A 17,488-nucleotide genomic window follows, 5' to 3' on the forward strand; every position below is an offset into this window, starting at 1 on the left:
AGGCCCTGTCCAGTCCAGGCCAGAGACAGAGTCTGTCCAGTCCAGGTAAGAGACAGAGGCCCTCTCCAGTCCAGAGACAGAGGCCCAGTCCAGTCCAGTCCAGTACAGAGATAGAGTCCCTGTCCAGTCCAGTCCAGTACAGAGACAGAGGCCCTGTCCAGTCCAGTCCAGAACAGTACAGAGACAGATGCCCTGCAGGTTTTACAGGCATTATTCGATTAGCAAATAAGAAAGACCGAAACACATGAGATTTTGCCTTTTTACCCCAAATAATTAGCTCAATAAATGGAAAGCGAACTGCAGGAATGACTGCCTGAACGGTCTCCTCTTCCCATCTCATTTCATATCTTTAATGGCCAGTGATAAATATCTAACAAATAACTGGGGCGAAAAACAGACGCCAATCTTGCTGTTTTGTGCACTGGAAGACAGCAAGATCCTTTTTTCAACCTGCTTGAACCGGCATACAGATTGCATCACAGCAGCAGTGTGTTTTTATCTAACCTTTGATGGTTTTCCAGCCATTTTCCAGATTTAGATATTAGTGGATTGCCTGGTGGGACAATGTCACACTGACTGTGTTTCACCGGGGGCTATAAGAACCAATTCACTTTAAAAGAGCAATACACGCGGTCATGTGGACTTGACGGTAATGAGAGAGAGGGCCTGAAAGTTGTGCTTTGTCGCCTCCCAGCAGAGGCAGATTCATGGATCACCCTGGGCTCTACAACAGCGCCGTCCATCACACACTGCTGTTGAGACAGAAGCCGACTGGCGCAGGATTTCATATTAGTTTAGCAGACAGACGAGATAAATCTGAAGCATTTCTTCATTTCAGGGCAGGTGAAGAAGTGCTGACCCCTGTCCTAAGCAGGTTTTTGTGTGTAGTCAAGGTGTGCAACCCACAACTGGCAGCCCATTGAAGCTAAGCAGGTGTGAGTACCTGCGCCAGTACCTGTGATCTGTGTGGGTCCTATTGCCCCAGTACAGTAATGGGGACTCTATACTGTAAAAAAAGGTGCTGTCCTTTGGATGAGATGTAAAACTGAGGTCCTGACTCTTTGTGGTCATCAAAAAATCCCAGGGCGTTACTTGAAAAGAGTAGGGGTGTTACCCTGGTGTCCGGCCAAATGACCCCCTGCCCTTTACCCATCGTGGCCTCCTAATCATCCCCCTCTCTGAACTGGCTTCATCTCTCTGTTCTCCTCCCCACTGATGGCTGCCGTTGCATCATCCAGGTTGGGTCCAATGGCACATTGGTGGCGGTAGTGGGATTCCCCATTACCTGTAAAGAGCTTTGAGCGGACTGTCCAGTAAAGGGCTATATAGAAGTGTAAGGAACTATTATTATTATTGTTATTGTTATTCTGTCATGACTCCGCTATGCTGTTCAGCCTCTCACACTCACGTAGTCGATCTCCTCCTCCAGTTCCTCCCTCTCCTTTCGGGTGTTGAGCTGGGGGAACACCTCGCCCAGGAGGTGCTGCTGCTGGGGGCCGGGGGTCTTGCCGTTGCAGTCCTGGTGATCCCCTGGGGCCCCCTGTGCCCCTGAGAAACTCTTCTTGCGCTGCAGAGCCTGGGGGAGGGGCGGGGCGCCGGGGACCTGCAGCAGCTCGGGGAGCTCCAGCGAGAGGGCGCGCCGGTCCCGCCGGGGGGGCGGTGGGGGGTGGGCGGACACGTGGCGTGCCATGGGGGCGGGCAGGGCGGCTCGAGGGAGGGAGGGGTGTGAGAGCAGGGACTCGTGCTCGGCGGGGTTGGGGGGGTTCCGGGTCCGGGCGCTACTGCTGCCTCCGCCGCCACCGCCGCCGCCTCCCCCCACCACGGTCATCCCCATTCCCACAGAGGGCCAGCGCAGGCTGTTCCAGCTGGACCTCCGGCTCCAGGAGGACTGAGGAGGGCGCCCCCAGTGGTGGTAGTGGGAATTGCGCCTGCCGCACTGTAACACATGATAAGATAAGATCAGATCACTTTATTAGCCATGTGCAATTTCTTGCATTAGGCATCCGTCTTTTTGCATGAGGGGAGAAGCAAGGAATGGTTGTGCAGGAGAGAACTAGAAGGTACCTGTTTCGAAAACACGATTAAAATACTGTTAATTACAGATCATCAAACCGTGTTTTATCTTCAATTATTTTACAGGGTAAAATCAAGCAGTCTCCCTGGAGGAGAAACGAGATCTGGCTACTAGATGCGTTAAAGAGCTGGGCAGCTGTCCTTACCAGCGACCTTTGCTCCAGGTTGGCCCGGCCCAGGGAGATGACACTGCTCTTCCTCGAACCCAGGCTCCAATGCAACCTCTCCGAAGCGTACGGCGCCTTGGAGGAAGGCACAGGGCCGGGCTCCAGGTGGCCGTTGGGGGTCAAAGTGCAGATCTTGGGGTCTGGAGTGAAGGGAAGGGCAGATCGGGAGCCCGATGACGGTGGCGGACCTGGCAGCTCGAGCTCAGCCAGCCAGGCGCGAGCTAATACAGGAAACACGCGCTGTTGTCCACTCCGACTTCACAAGGACACACTGCACCCCAATCCTGGCCGCTGGCACCCCAGGACCCTGAGACTTACTGTCCACCAACACTCTTACTAAACTGGACCCTGAACTGAGATACTGGCTGTTTAATTACAGCTTTCGAACCCTTCTGAGGTTTTATTTAAAAGCATTGCGATTTCTTTCTTGTTCAATTTAGAAAGAATACTCTGGCAGTCCCTTCCATCCAGGGCACCCTGCATTATCACAGGGCTGTTTTATAAAGAAATACAGCACGACACGGGATACTGTACAACATTTACAATACAGCCCCGGACAATGAGATAACAAGAGCAGAATTACACATGTTAACAATATTTCACAGAGACTGAATTAAAGGTGGAGTGACCGATTAATCAAAACAGGAGGAGAAGTAGCAAAATCTGCTGCTTTGTAGAAAAGGTCTAATTAATTAAACCAATAATTGGGTGAAGGAAAAGAGAAAGGGGCAGGATTCTCTGAGAGGCAATGGGACAGGCCCACTTGCTGCCTCCCATCTGCCTGAGGGTCTGATCGCGCCCAGGCCGGCGTACCTGAGAGCTGAAGGGAGTCTTTCTGCTTCTCGCCCTCCTCGAAGTTAGACGAGGACCTGTCGTCGTCCGAGTACGAGCGGTTGGCGTCCCCCTGTCACGCAGAGAGAGAGAGAGAGGAAGTGGCTGTCTCGGACCCTCTCTGGGGTCGCTCCGCCTGTGCCCCTGGTGTGGCTTGCCACTCACCTCCGCCTGAAACCCCTCCACCAGGATGGCCACCAGCAGGTTGAAGAGCACGTAGTTCCCGAAGGTCATGAGGGCCACGAAGTAGAGGGCTGCCCAGGGGGAGGTGGAGGCCATCCCGTTGTACAGCACCACGTTCCAGTCTTCCTGCGTCAGGATCTGTGACACACCCGCATACAGCTTAATACAGGGCCGCGCTGACCTCCTCCGGCCAGCAGGGGTCACTGTCACCAACATCGCGATGTATCTCATCCCTGGGCGGCCCTGACCTCCCTCCCCCTCAGATCTCTGCCTGATTCGTTTCGGCCTGGGCTGGCGAGGAGTTGCACTCAAAGGCAGAAACTGGGCCGGTTCTGTCCTGCGGGTCTCCCGGGGTCGGGAGTCCAGGCAGCACCTTGCATGCCCTAAAGCCAGCAGCCGGACACACAAGAGGCCACACGAGCTGGCGAGAGGAGACGCATGCGTGGGACACCCAGGGGGTGACATCGGACACTTCCCCCCCAGATCTGGGGATTCTTAATGCAAAGCTCCTGCTTGGACATGCCTCACTGCGACTGACGTTTCTGCTAAGGCTGGCTTGGGAACAGTATTTACGAACAGTGGTAGCCACGCCACAGCCCCGCAGGGCCAGGAGGGGCTCCTGCTGCTACAAATTTCCCATCTCCTTGGGCTGCACTGTTCTGGCAGTGGAGCTGAAGGAGCCAACGTCTCTACATCCCCACAATGCAACGAAGACAAGAGAGCACATCCTCCAGAAACTGCTAGATTCGGAAGGGAATTAACAGTTACAGCTAGTGCTGTTAATTCTCACTTCACTGCTACAGCACACAGGACTAACAGGTGGTCACGCTCATCTTGCTGTTGGCTAGCTCCGCTTCTCTGCGATACGAGGAGAGCCGGGAAACCGGAGCGCTCCAGCGGATCGGTGCAGATAGCAAAAACAGCCAGATCACCCTGCAACTCCCCACTGAAGCTCAGCAGGTGTGAGCCTGGCCAGTACCTGGATGGGAGGCCTCCTGGGAAAAACTATGGTTGCCGCTGGAAGAGGTGTTAGTGGGACCAGTAGAGGGTGCTCACCTGCGGTCTGTGTGGGTCCTAATGGCCCAGTATAGTGAAGGGAACTATAGTGTAAAAAAAGCGCCGTCCTTTGGAAAAGATGTAAAACTGAGGTCTTGACTTTCTGTGGTCATTACAAATCCCAGGGCATTTCTTGAAAAGAGTAGGGGTGTAACCCCTACTGTCCTGGCCAAATTACCCCCTGGCCTTTACCAATCATGGCCTCCTAATAACCCCCCTCTGTGAACTGGCTTCATCACTCTGCTCTCCTCCCCACTGAGAGCTGGTGTGTGGGGAGCGGACTGGAGCATCATCCAGGTGGGGCTGCACACTGGTGGTGGTAGTGGGATTCCCCATTACCTGTAAAGTGCTTTGAGTGGAGTGTCCAGAAAAGTGATATAATTGTGTAAGGAATTATTATTAATTATTAAAACAAAACGGGAAACTGTTTTTCTTTTAAAGGGAAAGTTTTCCCCCCGGCTCTGTAGCAAATGTTTTAACTGAGGAGCCTGTGTGATGGGCCCAGCTGGTAGCTAGCGGCCGTTCACACGCAGGCCTGCCTCAAGGGTGAGATTTAACGCGAGGGTCCCGGCGCGCGGCTGGAAATGTCAAAGCAGCAGAGGCTAACTCTAATCGCCCGCCCGCCTGCCCGATACACACATCCCCCACGCCCGCTGGTCAGCTCGACGTCTCCACTTCCGCGTCCTCCTCGCGGACCCGGTTACCGTACCTGGAAGACGGTGACGATCGCCCACAGCAGCGAGTCGAAGTTCTTCCGGTCTGGAACCGTGTCCCCGGCGTCCGTCTTCAGACTGAACTTGCACCCGAAAATGTGCATCCCCAGGATACTGCCGGAAACACAGACAGGGGACGTGGGAGTCGAGGAGTCCTCCCTCTACGGTATCTGCTTGCGAAGTGCTTTCTCCGCGCCCAGGGGAGTAATCTCCGACTGTCTTCTCACAGTCGGAGAACTGGAAGTGTGCGCTGCACTCGGATTTGCCAGAGACAAACCCAAGAGGATCTCTCACTTGTTTAAGTTAATGAACAGGAAAGGGGGCAGAGCTGGGCCAGCGAAGGAGTCACGGGCTGCTGCCCTCCGCCTACACTAACGACACCTCGCTGCGATATGAGGAAGCCCCTCCTGTGAAAAGCGAAGCTTGCACACGGCCCCCCCCCCCCCCCCGCTCACCTGAAGATGAAGATGAAGAGCATGAGCAGCATGCAGAAGGTGGCCACGTTGTCCATGGTCTTCATCAGCACCACCAGCTGCCGGCGCAGCGCCGGCATGAAGCGCACCAGCTTGAGCACCCGCAGCAGCCGGAAGGTCCGCAGCACCGAGAGGCCCCCGTCGGACTGGCCGATGATCTCACACACACTGGGGGGGGGGGGAGAGGAGAGAGGAGACCAGGGGAGACCGGGGGAGAGAGGAGAGAGGAGACAGAGGACACCAGGGGGAGAGAGGAGACCAGGGGGGAGAGGAGAGAGGAGACCGGGGGAGAGAGGAGACCAGGGGGGAGAGGAGAGAGGAGACCAGGGGAGACCGGGGGAGAGAGGAGAGAGGAGACAGAGGACACCAGGGGGAGAGAGGAGAGAGGAGACAGGGTGAGAGAGGAGACCAGGGGAGAGAGGAGAGAGGAGACCAGGGGAGAGAGGAGAGAGGAGAGCGAGGGAGAGAGGAGACAGAGGACACCAGGGGGAGAGAGGAGAGAGGAGACAGAGGACACCAGGGGGAGAGAGGACAGAGGAGACAGGGTGAGAGAGGAGACCAGGGGAGAGAGGAGAGAGGAGACCAGGGGAGAGAGGAGGGAGGAGAGCGAGGGAGAGAGGAGACAGAGGACACCAGGGGGAGAAGAGAGAGGAGACCGAGGGAGAGAGGAGACAGAGGACACCAGGGGGAGAAGAGAGAGGAGACCGAGGGAGAGAGGAGACAGAGGACACCAGGGGGAGAGAGGAGAGAGGAGACAGGGTGAGAGAGGAGACCAGGGGGGAGAGGAGAGAGGAGACAGGGTGAGAGAGGAGACAGAGGACACCAGGGGGAGAGAGGAGAGAGGAGACAGGGTGAGAGGGGAGACCAGGGGAGAGAGGAGAGAGGAGACCGGGGGAGAGAGGAGAGAGGAGAGCGAGGGAGAGAGGAGACAGAGGACACCAGGGGGAGAGAGGAGAGAGGAGACAGAGGAGACCGGGGGAGAGAGGAGAGAGGAGACAGAGGAGACCGGGGGAGAGAGGAGAGAGGAGACAGAGGACACCAGGGGGAGAGAGGAGAGAGGAGACAGGGTGAGGGGGGAGACCAGGGGAGAGAGGAGAGAGGAGACCGGGGGAGAGAGGAGAGAGGAGAGCGAGGGAGAGAGGAGACAGAGGACACCAGGGGGAGAGAGGAGAGAGGAGACAGAGGAGACCGGGGGAGAGAGGAGAGAGGAGACAGAGGACACCAGGGGGAGAGAGGAGAGAGGAGACAGGGTGAGAGAGGAGACCAGGGGAGAGAGGAGAGAGGAGACCGGGGGAGAGAGGAGAGAGGAGAGCGAGGGAGAGAGGAGACAGAGGACACCAGGGGGAGAGAGGAGAGAGGAGACCGGGGGAGAGAGGAGACAGAGGAGACAGAGTGAGAGAGGAGAGAGGAGACAGAGAAGACCGGGGGAGAGAGGAAAGAGGAGGAGACCAGGGGAGAGAGGAGAGAGGAGACCGGGGGAGAGACAGAGGAGACCGGGGGAGAGAGGAGACAGAGGAGACCGGGGGAGAGAGGAGACAGAGGACACCAGGGGGGGAGAGGAGACCAGGGGAGAGAGACAGAGGGAGGCGGGAGAGAGAAGAGGAGAAGAGAGAAGGGCAGACAGAAAGGATAGAGGAGAAAAGGGGCAGGTGGTAGCAGCAGAGAGAGGGGAAAGTGCAGATAGAAGAGAGGGGGAGAGGGGAGTGAAGAGAGCAGTGTCAGAGAAGCACACTGGCCTGCAGCGGGTAGCGCTTTACGTGCTGGATGTATTCTTAGTGCTTATTAACGCTAAGATAAGACAGGCAACGCCACCCCATTACACAAAGAGGCCAGCAGCAACAGAGTTCAAAACCAGAGCTCTCAATGGCACTCGGCAGCACTCCCTTCTTAACTTCAGGATGACGGGGCCCTGTGGTTGAAACACCACACGTGGCCCATGCTGGCAGCCCCACTCACCTGATGATGACGATGATGCCGTCGAAGATGTTGTAGGGGTTCCTCAGGTAGCTGAAGAAGCCAAAGGCGGTGAGCTTGAGGATCATCTCCAGGGCGAACATGCTGGTGAAGACGATGTTGGAGATCTCCAGCACGTTGGTCAGCTCCTCCGGCTGTGGGGGGGGAGTGAGGAGACAGAGTGTGGGCAGCGCGCATGTGGCGTCCCTCCAGGTGAATCACCGCCACCACTGGCACAGCCATCGGTCAGGTGTGACCACTGCCAGCGTGTCTGCTGACCGGGCGTGGTGTCTGGCCCAGGCTGACCACTGCCAGAGTGTGTGCTGACCGGGCGTGGTGTCTGGCCCTCGCTGACCACTGCCAGAGTGTGTGCTGACCGGGCGTGGTGTCTGGCCCAGGCTGACCACTGCCAGAGTGTGTGCTGACCGGGCGTGGTGTCTGGCCCTCGCTGACCACTGCCAGAGTGTGTGCTGACCGGGCGTGGTGTCTGGTCCTCGCTGACCACTGCCAGAGTGTGTGCTGACCGGGCGTGGTGTCTGGCCCTCGCTGACCACTGCCAGAGTGTGTGCTGACCGGGGGTGGTGTCTGGCCCAGGCTGACCACTGCCAGAGTGTGTGCTGACCGGGGGTGGTGTCTGGCCCAGGCTGACCACTGCCAGAGTGTGTGCTGACCGGGCGTGGTGTCTGGCCCTCGCTGACCACTGCCAGAGTGTGTGCTGACCGGGCATGGTGTCTGGCCCAGGCTGACCACTGCCAGAGTGTGTGCTGACCGGGGGTGGTGTCTGGCCCAGGCTGACCACTGCCAGAGTGTGTGCTGACCGGGCGTGGTGTCTGGTCCTCGCTAACCACTGCCAGAGTGTGTGCTGACCGGGGACGAGGCCTGGCCCTCGCTGACCACAGCCAGCGCGTGTGCTGACCCAGGGGTCGCTGGCGAGCAGAGGAAATACCTCGGCCCGTCCAGCTCCGGCGGCCCTCTGGACAGCCGCACGGAACCACAACCGTGGCATCTCTCTGCACAAGCGGGTCTTCAGACGCCTGCGATTGAACTCAAGCCCTCAAGAGCAGCGCAGGGGTCTGACCGCTCGCCTGTCGGGTCAGCAGGGCAGCTGAGATGAGCTCACAGCTGGGTGCCGGACCCTCTTGTGGTGCCTCATTTTCTCACCTTCAGCTCGGCAAAGGAGCCTGCAGCCGGTTTGACTATTTTAAGTTCTGCCTCCGTGTCGCTTTAGGAGGGGTTAAAAACCACGAGTCACGGTGGGGGGCGGGGAGAATCCGAAACCGGGCTTTGCAGCTTCATAACACAATAACCTCGGCTTTGCTCGAGTCCCCGGCTCAACCTGCACCTTTGTGTGATTTATGTGTGAGCCCTAAAACACGCTGCCAGACAGTGAACTAATTAAACTTTTGTATCTAAGTATCTGTAAGATGTTATATGATGTCATACGGTGTCTGGAGTAATAGACCACATTTTCCCCAAAGCAATCAGCCTGATATTTACAGTGGAGAGCGAAGGGCAGCCTGCTATCCGGCAGCGCTGCGGACGAGGTGTTGGCGGGGTTTGCGACTCTAGCAGAGCACAGAGCAGGCAGCAGGGTTCCCACATGTGCCTGTGCTGGGCATTATCCAGCAGCTCCTAGCGACAACCACCAGACCGACAGACAGACCGACAGACAGACAGCAGCCTCCGGGATACCAGTCTTTTACTGCTTCTGCTGTGGCATGGGCCTTTCTGGTGGAAGCAGAGAAAAGCACGTGCTCGAACTGTTGACTCATGGGACATCATTTTTGATGATGTTGTATATGTTTTAAATCCTGTCTCTAAATGAATTAAAAATAAAACAAAGAGGCTTGACAATGGCAGCAAGAGCACGTGCGTGATAAGGTGTTCTGTACTACTGTGAAGCACAGCAACACCGCAGCACAGCTACTGCACAGCAATTCAGCTACTGCACAACAACACAACTACTGCACCGCAACACTGCTACTGCACCACAACACTGCTACTGTACAGCAACACTGCTACTGCACAGCAACACTGCTACTGTACAGCAACTCTGCAACACTGCTACTGCACCACAACACTGCTACTGTACAGCAACACTGCTACTGCACAGCAACACTGCTACTGCACAGCATCACTGCTACTCAGCTACTGCACCGCAACACTGCTATTGCATAGCAACACAGATACTGCACCGCAACACTGCTACTGCACAGCAACACTGCTACTGTACAGCAACTCTGCAACACTGCAACTGAACCACAACACTGCTACTGTACAGCAACACTGCTACTGCACAGCAACACTGCTACTGTACAGCAACTCTGCAACACTGCAACTGAACCACAACACTGCTACTGCACAGCATCACTGCTACTCAGCTACTGCACCGCAACACTGCTATTGCATAGCAACACAGATACTGCACCGCAACACTGCAACTGCACCACAACACTGCTACTGTACAGCAACTCTGCAACACTGCAACTGAACCACAACACTGCTACTGTACAGCAACACTGCTACTGCACAGCAACACTGCTACTGTACAGCAACTCTGCAACACTGCAACTGAACCACAACACTGCTACTGCACAGCATCACTGCTACTCAGCTACTGCACCGCAACACTGCTACTGCACAGCAACACTGCTACTGCAACTCAGCTACTGCACCGCAACACTGCTATTGCACAGCAACACTGCTACTGCACAGCAACTCTGCAACACTGCAACTGAACCACAACACTGCTACTGTACAGCAACACTGCTACTGCACAGCATCACTGCTACTGCACCGCAACACTGCTACTGCACAACGACACGGCTACTGCACTGCAGCACAGGCTACTGCACAGCAACACCGCTATTGCACTGCAGCACAGGCTACTGCACAGCAACACCGCTATTGCACAGCAACACAGATACTGCACAACAACACAGATACTGCACTGCAGCACAGCTACTGCACAGCAACATCGCAACACAGACATTGCTACACTCACACTGCTATATACTATAAGGTAATTACAGGAATGAAATTTTCTTTGCAACAAATCCTATCACACATGATATGAACATACTGTACGACCCAGGCTAAACTAGGGGAGTTCTGTCTGCAGTAAGGTTCTCTCTTCCAATACGAAGGGGCTGTACTGTGTTTAACTTGCGCTGTCCGTGAGAGGGTTAAGTCCGAGATGGTGGTCAAAGCGACAGCAGCCTGGAAAGGTCACTGAAGAGCATGGCATTTTGGCTGGCATCACTGCGGCACTCAGCCCTGAGGTCACACACTGACACAGAGAGAGCGAGCGAGCAGGGGGGAGATAGAGAGGCACCGCGGAGCTGCAAACAATGCTTCGCGTTAGCCATCGACGAGAACACGACCCCAGAGGTCCGCTGGCACACGCAGGGGGCTGAGATGTGCCACCCGCAGCGCGTATCACAGAGCAGGACGGGCTCGGCAGCTGGAGTCCGGCGCTGACTGACCGCGACCTCAGACACAGGCCGGAGGACTTGTCCTGCGAATTCGCTCAGCGAGGTGACAGGGGAAGGCTGGGGCCGCCTGTCCCTGCCAGCCAGCTTGACACAGCGCTTTCTAGAAACTGCAAGGATTCATGACAGCGGACTCCTTTACTCCTTTGGCCTCTGCCCCCCTCGGTGCCCGGGGTCCGTCTGCAGGAGGAAACGCTCCAGTGAGGAGCAAGGCGATCTGGGGGGCTGTGGCTTGGCAGTCTGAGGGTCCCGTTGAAGCCTTCCCGAATCGGAACTGTGTGCTTTCCTCAATCGGGGACCCCCCCTGCTGTCTCCAATTTTGGGGTTCTTTCTTGCCTCCAGCAGTTGGCATTGTAGCCCTCTTACTGTAGGCTTACTGTATCATTCCCTTCTACTAGGGCTGACACCTCCCCAGTCCCAGCATCCTCTTCAGCAGGAAGGGGCTCCTCCTGGGCAGCCCTCTGCTGACAGAAACGGCCTCTCAATAAGCTGAAGTTGCTGCATTGTGACGGAGCCCTCCCGCCTCCCTCGATGTGCCGAGCTCGCAGTCCGCAGGCTGGCGAGACACCGCGGTGTGCGCGGACACTCGCCATTATGTGCCGTGAGAGCTCTGCCAGCAGCCTGCGGCTTCGGCGCCGCTTCTCAATCGCACAAGCCGGGGCGCCAATCATGCCGGGCTCGCCTGTGAGCCGGTCAATGAAGGGCTATTGAGCGGCTCAAAACTGAACGGCCAGACAATGAGAGGCGTGGGGAGAGACGGGCAGAGGTTTAATGGGGGGAGTGAAAGAGGAAGGGGGAAGGGAGGAGAGACGGCCTGCGGAGGGAGAGACGGAGCGCGCCGATGGAGCTGGCAGCCCCGCTTGTCGAATTAGGCTCGGCTAAACGCACATTCCTTCTGGGATAGACTCCGGGCGGCCGCGACCCTTTCCGGGAATAAGCCGCTGTGTGACGGACGCAGGGAAGCTCATCTCAGTTTTGCAACAGTCCAAGCAAACGCACAACACAACCCTGGGGAATAGCCAGGGCCCGTCCAGGGGCGCCCAGTACATTATCCAACTGGGAATGGCCAATTTGTAAATGAAGAGGTCAGAGTTAAACGTTTATACCCCTTATCCCAACACTCGCTGGGAGATGGAGAAGCTCTGTGAATGGCTGCTCTCCGGATCTAAGCTAGTGGCAGGCAGAAATCCCCATGCTTAATGGTTATAAATTTAGGGTCACAATTTACATCAGCCCCAGTCTTTGAGGGTCATAGAGCTCTCTGCGTTTCATTACACCTATGAAATAAACTTGAGTAACTCAAACAGCCTGATCTAGTTTTGCAGCCTATGTCGCTCATTGAAAAGCACTTGTAGCGCCTGTGGGAATCTGGCTCTCCATAAAGTGGGGTCGCCCAGTCCTGGTGTAGACAGCGTGTTAGCTACAGTTACCAGATATACTGTACCCCGGCAGCTCTGCTGGGCGTCTGCACCCTTTCCCTCTGCGAATCCTGGGCTCGTGCCCCTGTGAGTGGACTGGTCGGCAGGTCAAAGGGCACAGCTCTGCCCTGACCAGAATGCACGGTGACCAGAATGCACTGTGGTAGGCGTGACCATGAGAGATGTCACCCCTATGACACCTCACTTCAAAAGCACATCAGTGCAAGTCAGTACAAATGACTTGCACCGATAAACACAGGCAGCATCCCAGTCATGGGATGAACAAATACCCTGAGGTCTAGAAGGATGAACCCTGCAGTTTACAATGATCAGTTGGCCTTAAGTTCAGAGGAGGAAGAAACAATCCAGCCGTGATATGCGCTGTCAGTTAAAGACCGACGCACAACAGAATGCACTTCCACCCACTTTCGGTTCTGAAAATGTCAGGCTTTGAATGCAATCTACCAAAAAAACAGTCTGGTCGCAAAATCTCCAGCTTTGCTTGAGCTAAGAGGTGCAATGACGCAAAATCCCCGGACCTCTCAGGGGTCTGGAGTGGGAATGGGAAATAAAAACAGGATCTCGACGGGGAGAGCCCAGCACACCAAGTCCCGCCTGAGAAAGCCCTGTATCGTCCGATGTGCGCGTCCACCAGTGAAATAACCCAGCGTGCACCCGCTTTCTACTTTTCCCATCAGCGTGTGCAAGTCAGAGCGTGCATCTGTACGCTCCTTCTCTCTCCCACGGTTATTTTTAATCTCCAGGCGCCCACTCAGCCGCAATGTGCGAACTCTGACCTCTGCTGGCTGTGCGGCAGTGAGGGGGTGGGCGAGAGTGCGGGGGACAGCAGGCTATCTTTAGCTCCAGCGCAGGGCTACATCTTCATTTCCCGGGATGTGTTTTTCTCCTTCTGACAGTTTCTGATCTCCTGGCTGCGAAGCCCCACCCGTGGAGCTGGGAACTGGCCAGACCGTACTGCAGGCTCACAGGGAGTTCTGATTGATGACTGAATGGCCTGGAAGGACACATGGCCGTCTGGACCGAGGAAAGAGGTAGCACGGGTCTCAAAAAAATGAGAGCTATGTCTTCACAAAGGGGGCTGAAGCTTATTCCAAGAGGCCTTTCAAGACATGGGCTGATGACATTCGCTGGATCAGTTAGCTCTTACTAACCAAGTGATCAAGAAGGTCTCTTCTCGTTTTTACCCTTCCTGTTGTTACATTTTTATTGGCATGTGTGCCATAGATGACGTGTTCTCTTGTGCACTACACTGTTGGACCGGATCAGACAACTGAAATGGCCATTTTGTCTTGGTGCACTGGGGCCAATGCTGGGCCAATACTCTGTTGTGTAGTCGGGGGGAGTGGGGTAGTCGTGGCTGCAGCTTTTAGCTCTTCCAAGTCCAGTTCCTGGGGCTGTGCTGCACCCTGCAACACCCCAGTTGGCTGCTGTGGGCATGCCTATTCTCCATCACCTCTCCCTCACTCATCCGCAATCTCCTGGCTGTGGTTTTTCTTCATTCAGGGGCAGAGCCTGAGGTCTTCGCTCCGGGGTGGGGGCCAGATGTCTACGCTCAGGGGGCGGGGCCAGATGTCTACGCTCAGGGGGCGGGGCCAGATGTCTACGCTCAGGGGCGGGGCCTGGCGTCTTTGCAAGTGGACAAGTGTCTGTGCCCCCCCTCTCCCAGAGCCCCATGAGAGAGAGAGAGAGAGAAGCCATCTCTTTTTATAACCCACACGGGCCACCGGGCTGTGGAGGGCACAGGAGCTTCAAATTCTGGAAGCACTTTCACTCTGGACACCAAACAGGCTCCAGGCTCTTAAAGCTGAATTATGCATGCACCAGGCCCAACAGAACCTGGACTCTGGAACGGCCCAGTGTTTAATATTTATAGTAAATTTACATGTGAATGAAAAAATAATGACATAAAGACTCAAGGGCTTATTAATGAGACACTTTCAGACAAGAAATGATTGTCTTTTATATGCATATCAGAGTCTTTCATGTGCTTGTCCAACACAGGAGCTGCGGTGAGGAAATGGGATGTTATTGCTGTGATCTTCTTAGTTTCGTGCCACATTTCTCCCGGGCTCCACAGTGAGCTCCGCCAAAACTTTATAATAAATAAAAGACATCAAAATTAGGATGCGCTAGAACTGAAAATACCGAAAATAAAGAAATGGGGAAAACGAACCGACGGGGTCTCCAGACTCTGAGAGATTCCAGGCCTCGTTAGGCACCAGTTCCACTAGGAAGGCGTCGAAACTAAGGGAGGATCCACATGGGGAGCTTTCAATCAGCGAACCCCTGTCCGTCCCCACCCCCTCATCTCAGCCTCGCTCTGGGTCGGCACCAGAATCCAGGGCAGGATGTCCCATGAGCTGGGATGCCAGGGGGTGCTGCCAGATCACTCCCCTGCTCCCTCTGCCAGCCCTTCCTCCCACACCCGCGCCCACCGGGATCGCCTCGCCCGGGCCAGCCCTCCCGACGTCCCCCTGTTCTCGACCACTCGGGGGGGGGGGGGGGGCAGGAAGTGGTGACATGTTGAGAGAGCGAGTGGAGGAGAGTCCCGTCAAGATGTCTTTCCACAGTTAACGCCCTTCACGAGCTCTGAGCTCTCGCGCGAGCCTGCTCCTGCTCAGCCATCCTTCTTCTAACCACCTCCTCCAGGTCAGGGGCGCGGGGGAGCCGGAGCCTATCCCAGCAAGCAACGGGCACAAGGCAGGACACACCCTGGATGGGACACCAGTCCATCACGTGGCAGATGGACACACACACACACACCAGAGCCACTTTCCCAGAAGCCAATTAACCCACCTGCCCATCCCTGGACTGTGGGAGGAAACCGGAGCACCCAGAGGAAACCCACATGTACACGGGGGGAACATGCAAACTCCACATAGACAGTAGCACCCCAGGTCGAGAATCGAGCAAGGCAGCAATTCTAACCACTGGGCCACCGTACAGCTCAATGCTCCTTTCAAACACTTAGATTTTTACCAGCAAAGTATGCTTTCAAATTCTTGATGATGTTTAAGTTGTCTGTGACACCTGTAAATTGGGGTGGGGAGCACTCTAATTCGAGCAGCTCCATCAGCTTTGATAAATTTTGATTAGTTCGCCATTTCTTTTCAAATGGACAGGTTTTTATCCGTTAAGTGCAACTGCTTTGAAATATTTTAGTCCAATTGACCGAGAGACACGCTCTGCTAGCTACTGTACATCAGCGCACAAGACAGACGATTATTAACACTCCTTTTCAGGACACATTTCACTGGCGAGAGCCTGAAAGCACAAGAGCTGTGCGATCTGACTTTTTCAGCAGGTGAAAAACTAAATGAAATGCTAGGCTCTTTACAGAAGGATTGCACGGTTAATTAGTTTTAATGATCCATCCAACGAATCCTTCAGATTAAAAGGTTTGTACTGTATCTTTGCCACGGTACTTTCACAGTAATTCTAAAATGTCGAATGTCGAAAAGGAGCAAGATCATTTGCATAAGTCCAGAGCATCTTAAATGATGTTGTGTTTGTGGAATACGTTTCTAGTGCTCGTTACTATACATACGACTGCTCCCGTCCTGTGGGATAGCATTGTAACACAGGGCTGGACACCAACTCTCCCAGACAGCCACAATCCAGCAAGTCTGGGGCAGTCTGTGAAGAACTGGATCACATTGTCCAATGCAGTAAGTTTGTAAGTTCAATTAAGTCAGGGATGCACGTGCAGTTCTTGAGTGCTACCGGGCGAGTGTTAGGATTTTAATTTCGGACGATCTCTAATCTGTTTAATTGAACAAGTCAAAACAAAGCTGTTCCAAATGTCTAGAAATTGCCACTTTAAGGGGTGACCCTAAACTCCTGCTGGGCTGCAGGGGGTCAGCACCGTGACGATGGCTGGCCTTGTAGACAGAGCTCTCTTAGCGGAGGAGGCTGGCTGTGTTACAGGTAGGTACGCTAGATAGGATTCCCCTAGTTCAACAGCCATGCGGAAATCTGTGCTCAGTGTCTCTCACATGCCAAGCAGCTCATATTTCAACGGATCAAACTGTGTTTTGGTTGGTTTTTTTATGCCAGAATTGTGGAAGTATGTCGCTGTGCTGCAGCAGCGGACGTGACCGCATCCATGCACAGACTCCTGGAAGCACAGCTCGACCTGCCAGAAAGCACGACGCCCTCTTGTCCAGCCGGTGGGTATTTGATTTAAGACGTCGTGCACAGAGGTACCCGCTGAGTTAAGGATTTGTAATCCGAGGGGCGCTTACCTGCTCGTGGTGCTCGATGCCCATGCTGATGGTGTTGATGAGGATGGCCATCATGATGCCCCTGTTGAAGTACTTGCTCTCCACGATGCCCCACAGCTTGGCTCGCATCTCATCCCACAGTTCCTTGCACTGCCCTCCGCACCCTTTCTTCTTGCCCCGGGCTCCTTCCTCCTCCTCTACCTCCTCCTCGTCCTCCTCGGGCGGCCCGGGCCTCCTCTTGCCCACCCGGTCAGCGTCCCCCACGCCCCCTTCCTCCTCCTCTTCCTCCTCCTCGTTGGCCCCGCCGCCCCCAGTTCCCACCCCTTCCTGAAGCAGCAGGGCCGGCGTACAGTGAGGGCAGCTCTCGGGGTCAGGGGTCACGCTGAGGGCGATGGGGGTCACCAGAGCCTGGGCAGTGTGTTCCACGTGCCCGTGATGCGGGCAGAGAGCAGCTGGAGAGGAAGGCAAACGAGAGGGCGTCAGTATGGCACAGCACGACTATCAGGCACATCTACCCTGGCCGCTAACTTACAGGGGGCCCTGACACCATGAGGAGCGCACTTCAAGTTGTCTCCAAAACCAAGCTCCCCGGCACTGGAGGCTCTATCCAGTATGAATTTCAGCAAACTTTCTTTGATCCTGCCATCCCTCTTCTCCCTCTCTTCCCCCTCTCCTCCTCCAACACACCATGTGAAGATCCGATCATTCAGTCTGCTTGCCTGAATACTGTCTCCCTCTGTGTCTCCCCACCTCCACCTCAACTCCTCTCTCCAGCACAGCATGTGAGCTGATTAACATTTAATAAACTCTTCTGGACTGCCAGTGTCTCTCCCTCTCTCTCTCTCCAATACAGGACATGAACTGATGGTCTTTTAATAAACTTGGT

At 55.2% G+C, this 17,488-nt stretch overlaps 1 protein-coding gene across 1 annotated transcript in view; it reads right to left on the bottom strand.

The window, feature by feature from the left end:
• LOC148821631 (voltage-dependent T-type calcium channel subunit alpha-1I-like) overlaps positions 1-17,488 on the bottom strand; it is a 70,250-nt gene that overhangs the window by 22,430 nt on the left and 30,332 nt on the right. The window contains exons 8-15 of the mRNA XM_088930502.1: positions 16,624-17,054; positions 7,453-7,604; positions 5,479-5,664; positions 5,020-5,137; positions 3,237-3,392; positions 3,054-3,144; positions 2,220-2,380; positions 1,409-1,936 (exon numbers count right to left, since the gene is read on the bottom strand). Coding sequence (XP_088786628.1) covers positions 1,409-1,936; positions 2,220-2,380; positions 3,054-3,144; positions 3,237-3,392; positions 5,020-5,137; positions 5,479-5,664; positions 7,453-7,604; positions 16,624-17,054 — 1,823 coding nt within the window. The remainder of the gene's footprint in view (positions 1-1,408; positions 1,937-2,219; positions 2,381-3,053; positions 3,145-3,236; positions 3,393-5,019; positions 5,138-5,478; positions 5,665-7,452; positions 7,605-16,623; positions 17,055-17,488) is intronic.

The sequence above is a fragment of the Atractosteus spatula genome, chromosome 13 (assembly GCF_055471065.1).
Source record: "Atractosteus spatula isolate fAtrSpa1 chromosome 13, fAtrSpa1.hap1, whole genome shotgun sequence".
Taxonomy (NCBI): Eukaryota; Metazoa; Chordata; class Actinopteri; order Semionotiformes; family Lepisosteidae; genus Atractosteus; species Atractosteus spatula.